Source organism: Polyodon spathula, chromosome 14 (genome assembly GCF_017654505.1).
Source record: "Polyodon spathula isolate WHYD16114869_AA chromosome 14, ASM1765450v1, whole genome shotgun sequence".
Classification (NCBI taxonomy): Eukaryota; Metazoa; Chordata; class Actinopteri; order Acipenseriformes; family Polyodontidae; genus Polyodon; species Polyodon spathula.
Window position 1 is genome coordinate 10,940,491 of NC_054547.1, and position 18,462 is coordinate 10,958,952.

The following is an 18,462-nucleotide window of genomic DNA, read 5'->3' on the forward strand; positions in this document are numbered from 1 at the left end:
CTAAAAAAATTGAATCTGTTCAGTCTTGAACAAAGAAGACTACGTGGCGACCTAATTCAAGCATTCAAAATTCTAAAAGGTATTGACAGTGTCGACGCAAGGGACTTTTTCAGCCTGAAAAAAGAAACAAGGACCAGGGGTCACAAATGGAGTTTAGAAAAAGGGGCATTCAGAACAGAAAATAGGAGACACTTTTTTACACAGAGAATTGTGAGGGTCTGGAATCAACTCCCCAGTAATGTTGTTGAAGCTGACACCCTGGGATCCTTCAAGAAGCTGCTTGATGAGATTTTGGGATCAATAAGCTACTAACAACCAAACGAGCAAGATGGGCCGAATGGCCTCCTCTCGTTTGTAAACTTTCTTATGTTCTTATGTTCTTATTCTTCTCGTACACTCTTTCAGACTCGCTGTGGTTCATCTCACTGTTTCGCAGTTGGGCGCTCCTTTCTCTTTCCCTCTGCCTTTCACAGTACCTTCTCCATTCCAGTCCACACTCGCTCTCGGGCTAATGGTTAGCCCCCATCTTACTTCTAACCTCCGGAGGAGCCGCCCACAACATGCACGCACACCCATACACACACTAAAGACGTGCCTTGTACCTGTACAATACACAGAACATTAAACGAGACATAACAAACAAGACACGATCAATGTCCCGGGTGCTGCCATCGCCAGGGTCGTTACAATATTATTAACTTTTTGTTACTTTCGCCTCTCATAGTTATTTACAGTCAGCCGCTTCTTAATATTTGACCTGCACATTTTTTTGACAAAGTTTAAACGGATTACTAACGTTTAAACTAAAGGATTCACACACCCCTAATTATATATATATATATATATATATATATATATATATATATATATATATATATATATATATAATATCATAATGATATATAATGTTGTTAAAGCTGTTTGTTGCGTTGGTAGTAATAAATCCAGAATGTAATTACGACATCTGTATTGTTACCCTAGTTTGCACTTGCATTTGATTTAAAAAAAAAAAAAAAAGCCTACAGTATTGTTTAATGCAATAACGGCAGCAGTCCGTTCTTTATAGCAGCTATGGTTTGTGTTACCATGTCAAGACCAAAATACAATGTTTAGCTTTGAAAGCGTAATGGTGATATTCAGCTGCGATTTCCACCAACTCATCCACTTTCTTTTTTCTTGCTTCTTTCCTGCCTGCGAAGTTTCCGCTGTTGCGCAGTGAGACAGGCTAGGCTAGCTGCAATACACTGAAGTTTATATATACAGTACTAACTTGGTATGGAGAGAGAAAGCTTAGCTTCAGCTGCTTCGGCCAACGGTAGCCCTGCTAAAACTGCAGCAGACCTATCCAACCACATGCTAGAACTAGACGAAGATGACGACTTTGAAGTTTTCAGTAAGGTAAATAAAATATATATTGTATATATTTTTTTGTAAACAACAGTTAATGGTTCGCATTTAAAAAATACTTGCCACGACTCCTTGTTTCACGTGGCATATATTGCCCACGACTGTATATATAATATAATATATATATATATATATATCATATATTATATATATAGTGTGTGTGTGTGTATGTGTGTGTGTGTGTGTGTGTGTGTGTGTGTAACACACAACGTTACACATTGGTAAACAAAAATTAAATAATATATGTATATGTAATTTGTGTTATACAAACGTTTGTGTTTGTGCAACTTGTAACTCTGTTGTGTGTTTGTGAGACTTGTACACAGGGCTTTTCTTTTTAAATGCAGAACCTTTTTTTATTTTTCAAAGGTGTGCAGTATTGGGAAATAGACTATTTGATTTTATATAGAGATAAAAACAAATAAATAAATAAATAAATAAACACATATTGTGTCCACCGTATTTCAAGGGAAGGCTCACTGTATTATAATTCAGCTGAAAGTTCCAAAGTTCTTTCACTCTGTAACCTCCGCCCTTGTTTCTAGTCTGTGGGATTAAGAAACGCGAGAGAGGATTCTGTCATTTCCCCACGTAAAAGTTTTCCATTGATAAATTGTCTTCGATTGTTACAATATATTCTAAAATAACGGAAACAGTAACTGCTGATTTTTGATCGGTGTATTTGTTTGGATTACGTTATTTAAGTAACAGATGTCTCAAATCTAAGATATGGATAGACTTTTAACTGAATAAATTATTATTATATAAGCACATTAAATGTTTTAATGTCGGTATCAAGATGCTATTTTGAGCAATAACTCATTTTTGAAGGAGTATTGTTTGCTGTTTAGAGATACATAATACAATAAGAACAATTTAATATGTGAAAAGAAAGGGCACACAATGCTTCAGAATATTAATTTTCTGAGGTTGGCCTGTGAAGCAAGTGGCACATTGCTTTCAAAGCGTTTGGTGTGTGTATTTATATTAAGAATAAGGAATGGGTTTCATCCAATTTAAATTTGTATGCAGTTTCAATGATACATTTTGAGTGTGCTGCTGTAGGCTATATTATGTGATGTTTACAAAGGGTATGACAACTGCCAGGTTTTGCTGTCTCATGCTGCACCCAGTGGAGTGTTCTCCTTATCTCTGTGCATTTTAATGATTGTACACTAGGCCTATCTGCTCTAATGCACAATCCATGAGCTAGTACAGCAGCTATAGAATAGCATTCATGAAATGAAATCTGTTGATTTGAAATGTATTGAATGTCACTTTTTTTCTTTTAAAATACTAAGTTGGATAGCCATAACAGTTGTTTTTGTGTGTGTTCAGGATGCCACGTTGACCGATGCCAGCTCTTTTAGTGCTTCTATGCCAACTTCCCCTGCTTCCATGATTAACCAGTATAAACCTGAAGAGCAAGACATTAAAGATGTGTTTATCACAGTAGACTGCCCAGAGAGCCATGTCACATCCATAGAGACTTTCGTTACTTACAGGGTTATAACAAAGGTAAGACTGTTACTGTAGCTACCTGCAGAGGCTGTTGTTAACTGCATTGTTCATGTACAGCATGGTGAGTCAGATGTGTTTGTGGGGCTGATAACTTTCCCCTAGAAAACATTCTGCCAATGACCAGTTTGTGGCCATGTTTAAATATGTAATATGCATAAATTTGAGGTTTTAAAAAAAAAAAAATTTAGTGTCAATTCCTCAAGCTAAAAAGTTTGTCAAAGTGAATGTCCTACCGATATCTTGAGATTGCTTTGTAAAATACACTGCTATTTGTACTTCCCTCATTCTTTGTTATTAAATATGGATTTCCTATGTAATGTGTAGCATCGCACAATACCTTCAGCACTATGGTAGGTTTTGTCTAAATATCATTGTCCTTTGTTACAGACAACTCGCAGTGAATTCGACTCCAGTGAGTATGAAGTTCGTAGGCGTTATCAAGATTTCCTTTGGTTGAAAGGCAAACTTGAAGAGGCACATCCTACTTTAATTATAAATGTATGCACAGTTTACCGAACTTAATAAAACAAATGTTATGATATTCAGTTACTGTATTATTTTAATTGTAAAAATAATTTTATATATATATATATATATATATATATATATATATATATATATATATATATATATATATATATATATATATATATATAGGGTCCCCCATGGAAAATCCCCGGTATCGCGGTAAACTCATAGTAACTTGAGGTGCGTCACAGTATACCCAGTTTATAATCTGGTGTACCTTGCAGTGTAAAATCGATACTGTCTTTTTCCAGCAGAGTGCCAGAGAGACATTTTATTAAAAAAGAGCTAGTGTATCTGTCCAGTCCTATCTGTAACATTGCACTGAAGGAACCTCCTTCCCAGGTAAGGAGCCTGCCCAGTCTGAATACAGCTCTGAGTTTAAGAAGTGTGTGCTATCTAATGTTCTTAAATCTATGGTACTGTTCATTGTAGCCCAGAGAAAGAATGTGCTTAGTTCTGTGTTGCTTTGGAAAGGTGGATGCCAGTTTGAAAGAATGTTTGCATTGTTTTATATAATATATACTACACAGCTGCTTCTTTGTTATATCATGGTGGCTTTTAATTTGTGCCTTTTAACAGCCTTTTTTCAAACCAGAGTACTTCAATATCAGTTTTTGTTTTAAATTTCAACATTGTGTCTCCAGATAACAATTAGACATACAATGGATGAAATTTTTCTGATGCAAATGACAAGGGTGGGTACAATGTTGCAGTACAGAAAAGAATACACTTATAATTTTTTTTTTACAACTTGGTATTGTGTAATGATCAATGCAGTACTTTTTAATCCCTATCATTTCTATTCAGGTGTACAAGTTCCAACACCGTGCCCCACCCCAGCCTGTGGCAGGTAAAATAAAGTGATTTCACCTCCCACACTGTTGCTTTCAAGACAGGTGTTACAGAAGTAATTCATGTTCCAGGGTTGTACGTAGGCTTATTGGGATATCTGTCTATCTATCTATCTATCGAGATATATATATATACACACACACACACACACACACACACACACACACACACACACACATTTTTTTTTTAATTCTGAAGAAAAATACTCCTCCTGGCAGTTCTTAAGGGGATTCTTCACAAATGTGGTTGACACACTGTGGTGTTAGTTACAGTACCTACCGTGGTACTTGCGGGATGTTTCATGGGACTCGCTGTATGTAACTAACATGTATTAGACAGTATTTCATGAAAATGTCTACTATATGTTTTGTGTTTGTTTTGAAAAATATTTTCTTAATTAAGCTATATCAAGATGTTATTCATTGCACAATATGTTACATTTATATTCATGCATTTGAAAACTTTCAATCTTGCCGCAGAAATAATAATGACAGCGTACCGTGCATTAACTTTACTTGTTTCATTTTGTTTTAGCCATTGCCAGAAAAGTTTGTGATGAAGGGAATGATGGAACGATTTAATGATGATTTCATTGAGACACGAAGAAAAGCACTTTATAAATTTGTGAACAGAATTGCAGATCATCCTATTCTGTCTTTTAATGAGGACTTCAAAGTTTTTCTCACAGCTCAAGCCTGGGTAAATTTGTGAATGAAACCTTAATATCTTTCCTGATTTCTATTGAAGTGTGGTGAATAATAGAGATTATCAGAGCATAAAAGAACAATAAAGCCATCTGGAGGTAAGTAGGGAATTAAAATCTCATGTTTGTAGTAACAAAGCAAAAAATGATACATGACACGGGAGTTCCATTTTTACTTTGTCGCATGGCACAGCAACACCATTATCCCTTAATTATAGTTTCGTTTTCTACAACTGTTAATCGCAATGCCAAAAAGCATTATCACTTTTTCTTTCTCCTGCGCTTTGTTGTTCATGTAGGAGCTGGCCTCCCACAAGAAGCAGGGCCCCGGTTTGCTCAGCAGGATGGGGGAGACAGTGCGGGCAGTCGCTGCCTCAGTCCGAGGAGTCCAGAACCGCCCAGAGGAGTTTACTGCTATGAATGACTATGTGGAGACATTCAGCCAGAAAATGGGCATGCTGGATAAGATCACTCGGAGAATTGTCAAGGAACAAAAGGGTAGGAAAATTGAGTTTTAGATTGTGCCATTATTTGATCTAGAAATATGTAACTCAGAAATTAAAAATCTAGAAAGACATTTTTATTTTGTGATCCACAACTTTCCTCCCGAGAAGGTGTAGTTGCTCTTAAGCTGTTGATTTAAGAGACGGGACAACGATCACATGGCAGATCACTGCACTCTGTGTGTTTTTAAATAGGTCACATTTCACAATTTACCCAAAATGAAACCCTTCCAATTATTTAAGCAAACATACAAGAAAAAACAACTTTGAATTATGCTGCGCTTCTACAAATTAAAATACAGAAGCTTGTGTTCAGAGAGGATTTAAATTCACAGCTTTGTTTAAAAGTGTAATCTGTTCTGGCTGCTTTGGGCATGTTTGTTAAAGAATACATTACAAAACTTCTTTAAAACACATTGGAAACTTCTGACATCAATACACTGAAAAAGAGGAATGTATATTGCCATGTATAATTCAATTAGTGGTCTGTTTTGCACATTTCAAAGTTGCTAGTGGAATTAAAAATTTAGCAAGATTGTTTTTTAAAGCGCCAGTCCACTGATATTGTAGAGTACCTGGAGGGAATGAAGGAGTGTGGTCCTGTGTACACCCTGTGGTCAGGCTCCGAAGATCAACTAGTAGAGCCTCTTAAAGCTATAGCTGGCTGCATTGACAACTGCTGCAAAGTGACAGAGGAGCAAGTGGCTGGGCTCTCTGAAAACCAAGTTCCCATCCTACACGAGTATGTCCTCTGTGCAGAGACCTTGAAGGTACGCTTTTTTGTTGTTGGTAAAGCTATGCATCCGTTGTTTAGTGTATGAATGGGATGTACTGCATATTCAACTTGGTGTTAATGCATACTCATATGTACTAATGTGGAATGAGATCTTGCCACTAAAGTCCAATTTAAATGTCATGCATACCCCTGATTTAGTATTTTTACTTAATTATGAGCGTAATTAGGAAAATTTGATTTTTATCAGCACTTGCAATCGCATCGGGTAATGGAAAAGTTTTGCTTATGACTGTATGGAATTCAGTATTGTATTTATGTAATTGTAAATGATTCAGTTTATATTTCGAACTACAAAATGATGAATAATTAGTTTTACTATTAGCTGCTTCTGATTTCCTCAAGTGGTTTTTGCCATGGTAACAAGCTTTCAGTTTTTAGGCTGTACTGAGAAGACGAGACAACATTCAAGCAGAATACGAATCTAAAGTTGATGCGCTAGCCAATAAGAAAGCAGACAAGGAAAATGTAAGTTCTATTTTTCTTTGTCCAAATTCTGATGTCCTATACAGAATCTGTTCCCCATTTCACCAAATCCAGACAAATTTATCACATAGGTAATAAACTTTCTGAATCTGGTACGGTGTGCTGGTTAATTTAAAAATCCACTTAAAGGTGCACAAAACAATAAATGTTTTTTAAAATGTCTTTGAAAACTCAGTTATATCCATTTTCCTTCTGCTTTTTTTAGTTCTTGCATAGCTTTTAGAGGACAGTCAAATTGTATATAGTGCCACTTGTCAATTTGTTGGAAGTAAGTGGGAAATCACCTTTATTACCTTAATGTAATAAATCAGTATTAAAATAGATGACCAAGTACTTTGAGGCAAAACTGTACGTTTGTGTGTGTATATACAGGATGATTAAAAAAATAAATAAAGTTGGGTAGAGCAGTTCAGTAAGCTGAGTTTTGAAAGTATTCTGTAGCAGCAAGTGGCTACCTATGATTGTTTGGTGTGCCCCTTTAACATTACACGACAGTCCAATATGGCACTACTAGATACTGTAGAACAGTAGACAGTATTCACAAAGCATTTTTTTTATTTAATGTTCTTTCAAAATGTTTAAATGAAAAGTGTATTTTTTTTTTTTAATTAAACTTTTAATAAATAATTTGGTAGTCTAGACCATTTTTGTGGCAATCTGTATTTTATCTTAAAAAAAATTGTTAAAAAAGATCTTGATACATGTAAAGTGCCCATCTTGCCCATCTCTTCTGTCGTTTGTATTTGCTCCCCATTTTGCTGAACTGTCATGTCTATTTATCGCCTTGTTCACTTTACTTGATTGACATAAATCATTCAGCTTACACTGTTACTAGATTGACACATCTGCTGTGTCAATAGCTGAAGCACACTGATCTAAGCTTTGTGTTTGGGGGTTTCCTCGGCAAAAGCACAGAAGCAGCCAAACAGCAGAAGCAGCAGAGACTTGATTGTGAAATTTAAAGAGGTATGGCGACACTCACAAAGTCTGACTGGACAGCTGCAACATTTGTCATTTCATATAGTTGACATTGGAGATGGTAAAACTTATATACAGTCAGCACTCACATATCCAACCCTACACAATTTTTACTTCAGTTACGGTTAAAAAAGTTAAACATATCTGATTATTTCAGTTTGGCCCGTTCCAACCCTTGTCCATTTTTACAGGGAACACAAAAAAGGTACAATGTCAAAAATACATAACTGAAATAACTGTGTTTTAAAATAAGCATGCTTCCATTTAGATGTACTGTAGTTTACTTTTTGGTACAGTACTATAATTTCAACAGAGGTATTTTAATTCAGAACAATGTGTTTGCCAAAAGAGATGACTGTGGGCACATGGACTGAAGTACAGTACATACTTTTAATTATGGCATGTATTGTAACAGTATGTAAAATGAAGTGTGTAAAATGTAAATGGCAATAAAATTTTGCAAACGATTACAAAACACCAGTTTCCAGAATTAGTATCCAAAGTCAGTATTCAAAATTGCAGAATATAGTTCTCGATGAGGCCCTAATGTTCCAGTTCTCTTACAAATGAAAATGCACAAAAGCAACTAAAGACTAGATTTAAAAAATATGTATCAAAGTATCTAAAACTGTTAACAATTAACTTTTACATTACTGTAGCTTATCTCATACGGAGTGGAAAATTGTGTGTGACGGGTAAGGGTATGTGTGTGTCTCATCTATGTCTCATACCATATATATATATATATTATTATATATATAGTATATATATATAATATATATATATATATATATAATATGGAGATTGATTTTATTCTAATTACAAGGTCAATAAAATGTGACTGACATGTATCTGGGTAACAGATATCCAAGTTCTGAGAGAGAGAGAGAAAGAAATATGACATTTATCAAAACCTTAGTCTTTCCATTACTCAACAACGCTAAGCCCTAACAGAGTTAAGCAAATGCAGAAGGCAGTGGCTTACTGGAGAGGGAATCCATTCGCTTGTGATGTATTCATTTCTGTTGCTGAATTTGTACACACAGCAGTGTGAGCTTTCCCTTAAGATCTGTTAGTGAGCATAGACATGTACTATAAGACAAATCTGGCATCAAAGCTTTAAAATTAACTTGTGCTTAACTCCCATGGAGGTATAATGACGATAGGGTATTGGCATGGTTAACTGCACTAAACTTTTTTTTTTTCTTTTTTTTTTTTAAAGAAGATTAGACTACCCATCTTGAACATAAGGTTAACAAGCATATCGCTATTGCATGCTGTTACCTTGCGTTCAACGTTTTGAACGCTGGCATTCTTGGGTAGAAAGTGTTGTGCTTTAGCTTAGTGTTTGTCTTTGTTTTGTGTCTTTTTGCTTCTGTTCCACTAATTGTATACTGTCTTACTAATTTTATTGAAGCCTCAGTTAATGTATTCATATTTAAGGACTCAAATTAGTCTCTTCTGAACCCACATTTAGGGAAGTGTAATTGACCTTACTGTCAGTAAGAGCTGAATAAAGAAGTGGTGCATCAGAAAGCATCTTAATGCTATAACACTGGTAACCATTAGATGGCAGTTCGATCAAAGCCAAGCCTCACCCTAGCACAGCAATTGGAAACAAATCTACAACGGTTTCAGTGTAGGGTTTTCTTAAGTCTTATATGAGAGTTCTCTTTACATCATTTTCCAATGATCTGTTATCAGATTTAAAAAAAAAAAAAAAAAAAAGTAATGTTGATTTAATTACCCAGTGAGATGTATTAGAAAGTATTGGTTGTTTATTAATAAAATCCAGAGGTGTTACAACACCTATTTCGGTAATGGCTGCACATACAATATTTTGGTTTGTCTGCGTGACATGTACTTGATTACTGTATATAGTTAAGAGTACGTATGTATAATTTTTATTTTAAATGGCAGTTCGCATTGTGTGTGGTACCTTTAAATAATTAAAAGATAAAGCATGCAGTAGAAGTAGTAGGTCGAGTTTTTTTTAGGGCGCTAAAGGCACAAGATATCAATAAAACAAAGTAGAAAAATGCCAGGCACTCGCCAAAGAGCTTTGATCTGGAATTGTCACCTTTTTTTTGTATTCAGTTTTTGTTTTGAATTTTCTGTTTGAATTATTTTTTGTAAGTAAAACATGCAACATGATTGCTTGTGCTTGGTGAGTGCTTGTCATTTCTCTACTTTTTTTGTTATGAATATGGCACATTAAAATGTTAATTGAAAATTAGCTAAAGTTTTGTGCATGTTTTGTTATTTTGCCAGTCCTGATCAGTCACTGTTTCTAATTGACAGTGTTTCCTCCACTGGGGATTTTGAAAACAATCTAAACCATCCAGTGGAGCAGGAAGATTCATCAGTAACTGGGCAGGTTCTGCTGCTCCTTTTTAGAGACTAGTATTAATGCTCTGACTACTTGTTCTTTTAATGCTTAGCTGTTTTAAACCTTGTGTAATTAAAGCTTCAATAAAAAGTAAAGCGTTGTGGATGAAATGGTCATTTTAGCTCACTGGATGGGCTTCCTTAATGCAGTATTATAGAAGCATGGTATGTCTGTATGATTCATAGTTGTAGGTGTATAAATACCTTAGCTGCATTTGGAACTACAGATATTTTATTCTATTGAATAGAGAATCTTTGTATTTATTTTTTTGCTAACAAAACTAATGATCGGTATGCACACCATGGCTCTCCCTCCAGCTCCTGTTCTTTAACCCAGTGCTCCATTATGGATGTATAATGTTTGGTTTGGGATAGCAAGCTGATTGTAGAAAATGCTCTTATGTGAACAGTTTTAATATATTAACAAACACACGCATTCGTAAAGAAATACAATGTAAGCTTCTTCTCTCCACCACCCAGCTCAAGGAAGAGATTGGAAGTCTGGAAGATAAATTGGAGTGTGCTAATAGCACTCTGAAAGTGGACTGGGAAAGGTGGAAAAGAGACATGCAGGGTGACGTCAAATCAGCATTTGTGGACATGGCTGACACGAATATGAATTATTACAAAAAGGTGAGACATACATTTAAAAAGTGTATTTCTTTTTTTGTGGCAGAAGAATAAAAAGCATCAGTAATACGTGACGTTCAATCTAAGCCACTATCTACAATTGAAGAAAATAGTGTATTGAGGCACTGCTGTGCAATTTAGAAAGATTATTATAATTTAAACTATTCTTACAGGATCTAATGCTTTAGTCAAATCATTTTCACCCAGGAGAGCCACCGAATAGAATAGTTACTAGACTGGAATACAGAATACTTGTGAACTATAAGGTTTGGATTTAAGCTAAAAATACGTTTGTATATAAAAGTACTGGATACCTGTAAAAGTGTATGAATATGTGGAACTTTGTGGAATGTCGCTCCATGCTGTGAGAACAGTTTTTGATAGTTTTACAGTATACATGACTGCAGTTTATGAGATAACCACAAGAGGACGCTATCCTGTTTGCATAGAATATTTTCAGTTTTCAGTATGTGTCACTTTTCTGGAATATCTTCAATTGTCCATGAGGCGTGGTAATTTATTTAGCAAATCTGAAGTGGGCGAGTAGGTTAATGCTCTTCTATAGGATTCTCTTAAACATTTTCTAATATGTGAACAGCGTGTGGTTGTCCTTTCAGCCCTATCTTTTGTATATTTATCAGTGTTTTGGTCACTTCCCTTTTTAATTGGATCCCAACATCCTAAGCTAAAGGCAACCACCCTAGGTATTGGAGTAAGCATTGTTTCCTTGGTAGTTATTCAAGTGGTTGAAACAGCTTCTGTGTGACATTAGTGCTCCAGAGTAGCCTGCACTGAAGACTGTACCAACTCGGGTCTACTATACATTTTCTTTCTTCAACCAGTCGAACAAGATTTCTCCACAATGAGTATAAAATGTTTTAGTATAAATACATAGATATGTGTTTGAAGAAGGTCTGCAGTTCTAAGAAGTCCACCATGGCTCAACTGTGATGTAATGTTAGTCTTTGCTTTTCTGTAATAATCTGCATGCATTAGATGGCTGATGTAAGCTGACGTGATCCCAGTATAAAAGTGTGATGTGCTGTTTGTGAATAATCTGGGATTAGTGTCATGGTTCACAGAATTCTGTAGACCTTCGAGGAAATCTTATCATTTGTTCCTAAGCCTATGCTTCGGTCATAACAACAGTGTCCATTGCTAGGCTTGGCGACAAGCTCACTGTGCCAAGAGCTGAAATATTAGAAATCGGACAAAAACAAAAAAATCCATATAGCGTTCTGTAGTTTTCCTAAATCTTCAGAGATACTTTGGAAACTCTATAACACGTATTCTGTGTGTGATCCAGGCGCACCATACTGTACGTGCAGCCTCTGTATAATCTAGCAGCTATGGGGCATTGCCATGGAGACTCTCCATAGCAACAAGAATGCTGCCAGAAGAAAAGCACCCTCTTAATAAAGATAAGATTTAATAAACACTGTTCATCTGCTTGCCTTGAGTATTTGATTGTACCCTGCTGGTGTTTGGTGCATTTTTCATTTTTTAATCAGTATAGTATTGTCTTTTCAGATTTCCATTTTGGTATCTCTGAGACATTTGGACAATGGATCTATACAGTTTTTGGAAACAATGTCCTTTTTAAGATGCAAAAAATGCAAATCTTAGAATATTGACGATATCCCAATTATCAGTGACATTTACAGATGGATCACCTACAAAATATTGATGTTTATACTATAGATCCAGGCAATCTGATAACATTGTTCTTCATTTGCTATTTCCATGTTTGATGGACCTTTGGCAAAACAGGTATTACAAATATAGGGTCTGTAGTTGGAAGAAGACTAAGAAAAACTGTGAGGTATAAAGACGGATAACTAAAGGCATGTGTGGGACAATTTTTTAAATACAGCTGATTAATAGTAAAGAGGTAAGCAGTATACAAATGAATTCATATATCTGCTGAACTCCATCTAGTGTGTTCAAAATATGGTACCCAGAAGTTCAGTAATATTCCTGCTGAGCAGTCCCCAGTAAGTGCTGATTTTGGTTTAATGTATTGAGCCATTGAGAAGAATGGCAGTATGTCTCTCCCCAGGTCTGTGCAAAAAACTGGTGAATGCTACTTCCCATCTGAGAAGCTGTGATCAATCCAAATGAGGACATTACAAATTCAAATTATGATCAAGACATCTGTTTATTAACCTTGCTGTTATTGAATGCTGAGCCAATGGTTCAATAGGTCGATAGGACCAAAAGGCTTTAGGATAACTGTTAGTTCATCAAGTTTGAAAAAGGTGAAACGACATCTGAAACACAGGCTCAACACCTCTGGATGATTAGGCACTGTAATTTTTAATGAAGGCGAGGCACCTTTTCCAGCTGTGTGATTGTGATCAATTGAAACTCAAAACTTTAAAGGTTTTAAGCAGCAGCACCTCCATATGACTCTGACAGACAACATCAGATGATGTTTTAAAGAGTTTTTTTATTTATTTTTTTTTTACTTGTAAAACCATTTGTATGATGATAATAAAATTGTATTAAATGCTATTTTACAGTCTTTCACACACTGTATCAAACAAGATCTTCAGTTATAGAAAAAATGAACAACACTGAGAGGTACTTTGATACAATTTTGCTTTATCTTTTCATTAATCTTTTAAGAGTGCTGTGAGGCGAGAGTGTATTAAATGGAATGTCCAGACAGTAATTTATGTGTACAGAAATAAAATAATTTATTTTTATTCTCTATACACAACAAAATGATTAAATAACAAAAGAAAACAAAATGGTGTGAGGGAAGGAGTGCAGGGGTGAGATCCAAAACAAACCGTGATGACTCATCTTTAATTGTCTTCGTGGCGACCCATACATAAACAAAAAAAAGACCAAAGAAATGTTAGAGTTTTTTGTTTTAAAAATCCCGCTGCACCAAACCAGTCTCTCCCTCCACCCGTTACTCCTCCTATTTTACTTTCGGACCAACCCCGAACACAGTAGTACGTTCCCTTTAGTATGTAATGTCCCGCCTCTGTAGTCAGTGGAACACCAATCCCCAACTGACAAGTGTCCTTATCCTTCACTTGACTCCAGTGGCTGGAATTTACATACTCGTACTTCCGCCCCTCACCAAGGTGCCGCCCCTCAAAAGATGACTTTTGCCATGGTCACGAGATCTTGGTAAGGGAAGTCCCGAGTTGGTTTGATGCCATCTACTGTCGGGAGGCTGAATCACAGACCGAAAACCCTTTGACTCATCACAAGTGCGTAAAAACTATAGTCCAGGTGGTGGGTTGTGACATTGAATACTGTATGTATCAATACTATTTTTGTCTTTGATTTAAAAAGTTTGCAAATGCAAAATATGTCGTATAAATAGTAGTGAGTTGTTTTATGATCGACTTTCAAGCATATTCTCTCCATTTAGTTTTACTGCATTATTTGGGGGAACTTACTTGTTTTATAATATATTAATCTTGTGTTTGGTTGAAAAGACCAAAAATGGTATATTACAGTAACTGCTCAAAACAGAATGAGAATCTTAACTGATGTAAAGCAGGCATCATCAGAAACAGGAGGTAAAGGCCTGTAATGGGCACAGCTCTTGTGGTAAATGGACGTCTTGATTAAACTGTTTTGACAGTTTTGGCAGCTGGTGAGCTTTTGAATTCTCTGTGGGTCCGTTCAGGATTTGAGAGATTGAACAGCCTGAAAATGTGAGGTGTCACTGAAGGGCAATGGGGCTCAGTCTGAACATTAATCAAAACCAGGCTAAGTGACAAATAAATAACACCCTGCTCTGGGTTTGAGAATGAAATTGGGTATTAAATGGAAAGTAGCTGGATGGCTGACTTAATAAAGAAGAGTGTTTTTGTTTCTTTGACACATTAATAGGAAATGGTATTTTAAATCGGGTGGGCCTCCACTAATGGTGAATTTTTGCAAGAAGTCTAGTTTTATAATAATCTAAGACTGAAAAGTAACAAGCACATTTCGAGATAGACAGCATTGTGTCTGCAGGGCCAATTGTGTTATACATTTATAATAACTGTTATGAAAATGTAGATTTTATGTAACAGTATTTAAAGATACAAATTTAGAGTGGTTAGTGTCAAGGCTTAGCTCTAAAAGCTAACTGCTTGGAGTGCCACCTCCAGCACATAACACACAAGGTTTGCGTAGGAGTGAGAACCCAAGCCTCTGGTGCGCGAGGCCCGAGGCCAGAGGCCCGAGGTCCTAGGCCCAGCCCCTGAAAGCTGTCTTGGCTTTGTACATGTTCTGTAATCTGCACAGGTGCCTATCAAATGGCCTGTAAAGTACAAAAACAATATAGATAGAATAATGTATAGGTCAGAATATACTGTATTATCACACAATAATATATCTCGAATAGACCAACCAGGAGTACATTACCAACCCCAAAATTTAACTGCTCAAGGCGGGCCTTGCCAGATGGTAAAGCCCTCTTCTTTAGGTTATATTGCTTAAGTATAGACATTGTTCAAAGACGTTCCCATTTTCTTTTTTTACTGACGATTAAATCTGAAAGGTGTTTTGGGGGTATCTGGTGAAGTTCTCTTGTTTCTCTCACTTATCACAAATTTTACTGTGAAGTTTATATCTGCAAATCTTTTTTTTTTTCCTTATTTTTATTTTCTTGCTCTTAAAAATGTCTCCTTAAATTCTTATGTTGTTGGTCTGCGCTTCACTGTTTCAGAGTTCTCATCACTGTTTGGTTGGATGCCCATGTCTTTATTTTGAATGTTTGTTTTTTTTGTGCTTGTTGAAGCTACAGTGGTAATGGTGGTGGTTTGTTTTTAAATGAAGCTGCTGACCAGGGAGTGTCATGACGGAGGAACAAGGTACAGAGATTATATATATATATATATATATATATATATATATATATATATATATATATATATATATATATATATATATATATATATATATATATAGCGCGTTCTGTTTCCATGTAGTAAGTTAGTGTGATGAAGAAAATGAGATATGGAACTGTGTGGTTGTACCGAGACAATTGCATGTGTTGGAATCCATTTATAAATACTATTTTTTTTTTTTTTTTAATTAATTCACAGCTCCTTGCAATATGGGAGTCCTTCCTAACTTCACAGAAGACTGATGTTCACTTGGACAAAGACACAGATTCCTAGAACAGCGTTCTGGTTTTCAACTGACCAAAGAAGTGTTGCAGGTTACTTGAGGACTGTTTAAGTGAATTTGATCTTTTTCTGTATTTTTTATGCAATATTAAGGGTGATGCCAAACATTTGTTTTTAAATAAAGTAGATTCTACAATCATTATATTTACATTGGATCAAGATGCTGTTTTCCCATCAGTACATCTTAATAACTGCACACCATATGTACTGTGTCAGTGGCAGCTGCATATAAAGAGCGAACGTAGTGTCTTATTTGTGGCTAGTATTTATCCTTTCCATTGATGTATTTCTAAGGGGTTTGGAGAGATTAATTCATTTTCAACAATAAACTGATAACAAACATGCAATAAACAAACAAGAAATCTAAATGTTGATAAACAAATGAAATAAATATGTTCACAAACACACCCAGACCTTACCAATGTGATACCGGAGTAACTGAACCTGTGGTGTCTGCCAAGGAAGGAAGATGATTACATATTCATTATATAGTATCTGCCTTGGAGATGACACCAGGAACTTTGCACGTAAACTTCCACCCCCTGGAACCCAGTGAAGAATACTCGCCGGTCTGATAACCTTGTACAGTGTCTGCTGTTCTGAATGGGAAGAAAGACCAGCTTTAGGTATGGGTAGGGACTAGCCACAAGTAAGACAAGTTTGTAGCCCTTGTATGTCGTTCCCATTAAAAGTTCTAGAAACTACATGATTGATTCAGTTCCTAGATTGATTAAGGACCAGCATTTTAGCAAAGCCTTAATTGAAGTGCACTTAATAAGAAAACACAGTCCATTCATTAAGATTACCCATGTTATTCACATTTAATTAAAGCAGAAGTACCCGTGCATGTCAGTCTTCTGAGTTTAAGTTTCCATTCAGCTAATGTTAGAATTACTGGGTCATTTACCTTTTATTCCCTTGGACTGTTTTAGAACAGCAGCTGAAGATAGAACAGTCCAGTGCTTGAATAAGTTAAATGAAAGCCTGAAATTTGCAAACAAAGATCAGGATTGCCTTAATTGATATTAGTTTGCAAATAAGCTGTTCAGCTGGGGGAAAAACCAAACAGTTAGAGTACAAAATGATGGATGCGAAATCCACAAGGATATTACTGACTTGTCTTAAACACATTCAGTATTAAGCTGATAATTGTGGATTACCTGGAGGCCTGAACTAATTGATCTTATCAGAATATCTAATTCGCATTAGTGGGAGAGATACCTTATTGCGACGTGCCTACAGTTCATAATTTGTTTTTGTATTCTCTTACAACTGCAAATAGGTACAATTATTGATGTTAATGAATTTTATTGCCAGAGATCAAACTGACAACTACACACATTAATGTTTTTTTTTTGTTTTTTAATTTGTTTTTTTAATTATTTTTACAATTTAAACTCAATAAAGGGAAATAATAAATACAAAGTTTTTACATTTGCATTTGTGGTATTATCATTTGGTGGAAGGGTATTGTGGTGTATTTAATATTATCCTTGTTAAACTAAGGATGTTGCACATCTGAACCTGTTATTCATATATTCATATCGTTCTGTTTACGGTGTTAGAGAAGTCTGTTGAACTTTTGCTATGCACTGATGCAGACTATGTAGAGGTCAAGGGTTTTTATACTGGACTTGAATCTTGTTTTCTCTATGCAGACAGAAAGCTACATCAAATAAAATCTCTCAGTGAATCCTCTGGGGTAGCATGTGCACACAAAACAATTCTGATAATGATTTGAAGAATGCTAGGGAGGTAAGACATACCGATAAACACAAATGGAGATTACCGTATTAGATGTGAGTGACATCAGTTTTAGACATGTAACTATGCCAATGAGCTCAGAGTTCAAGTTGATAGGGGTGAATTGCTCAACTCTTCACTGAAATTCCTTATTGCAGGGATAGGTACCCAGCTAATAGCTGTAGAAAGGCAATTTCTGTCTATGGAGACTAGTGTGCAACAACAGAATTAAAACATGTATTTAAGGTAAAATAATTTCTATGAAATTCTGCCTATGAAGTATTTTGCATCAGGGGTTCTTGTATCCAGGAGTGCTGAAAACTAAGCTTTTGATGAGAAAATATATCCTTGGTTTGTGATTATGCTTTAAATACATGTAAGCCTAAAAGCTATACTGTACATATACTTCTCCCAGAAGGACTGGGATTGCTTTCAGTTTTCAGTCATTACATATTGGTGTCTGTGAGACCTGGAAACTTTAGTTGCTAAGCAAACCAATTCTGGAATTCCCAGCTTATGTTTGTCAGAACCTTATTTGTTTACAATGAAATGCTAATCTATTGCAAAATGGAGGATGTGTTATCTAATAAATAGTTATTATTATGATACGTAATTATAATCCTTCATATGGCAGGTGGGACCGTGTTTTGTGTCTGACTTCTTGAATTCTCCATGACATCATCAAATTTCATGTTAACACAACAAAGCTGCAGTTGTAACATGTAAAAGCTTTTAGTAATCTGGGTCAAAATCTGCAGGTTAAAACTTGTATCATGTTATTTGTAT

The 18,462-nt window shown here is 35.6% G+C and overlaps 1 protein-coding gene across 1 annotated transcript; it reads left to right on the forward strand.

Moving 5' to 3' along the window:
• The first annotated feature begins 955 nt into the window (after positions 1–955).
• On the forward strand, positions 956–17,337 carry LOC121327042 (sorting nexin-7-like). The gene is made up of 9 exons (XM_041270825.1): positions 956–1,398; positions 2,746–2,925; positions 3,316–3,426; positions 4,843–5,007; positions 5,311–5,509; positions 6,085–6,284; positions 6,689–6,775; positions 10,640–10,792; positions 15,850–17,337. The coding sequence occupies exons 1-9, from the start codon at positions 1,276–1,278 to the stop codon at positions 15,922–15,924; spliced, it is 1,293 nt and encodes a 430-aa protein (XP_041126759.1). The 5' UTR covers positions 956–1,275; the 3' UTR covers positions 15,925–17,337.
• The last annotated feature ends 1,125 nt before the right edge of the window (positions 17,338–18,462 follow it).

Bases quoted from the DNA above. Each gene is read 5' to 3' on its own strand.
- LOC121327042 (XM_041270825.1), top strand. From the start codon at position 1,276: ATGGAGAGAGAAAGCTTAGCTTCAGCTGCTTCGGCCAACGGTAGCCCT. The intron at 2,926-3,315 runs GTAAGACTGTTA...CCTTTGTTACAG, and splicing joins CTTACAGGGTTATAACAAAG to ACAACTCGCAGTGAATTCGA. The intron at 6,776-10,639 runs GTAAGTTCTATT...TCCACCACCCAG, and splicing joins AGAAAGCAGACAAGGAAAAT to CTCAAGGAAGAGATTGGAAG.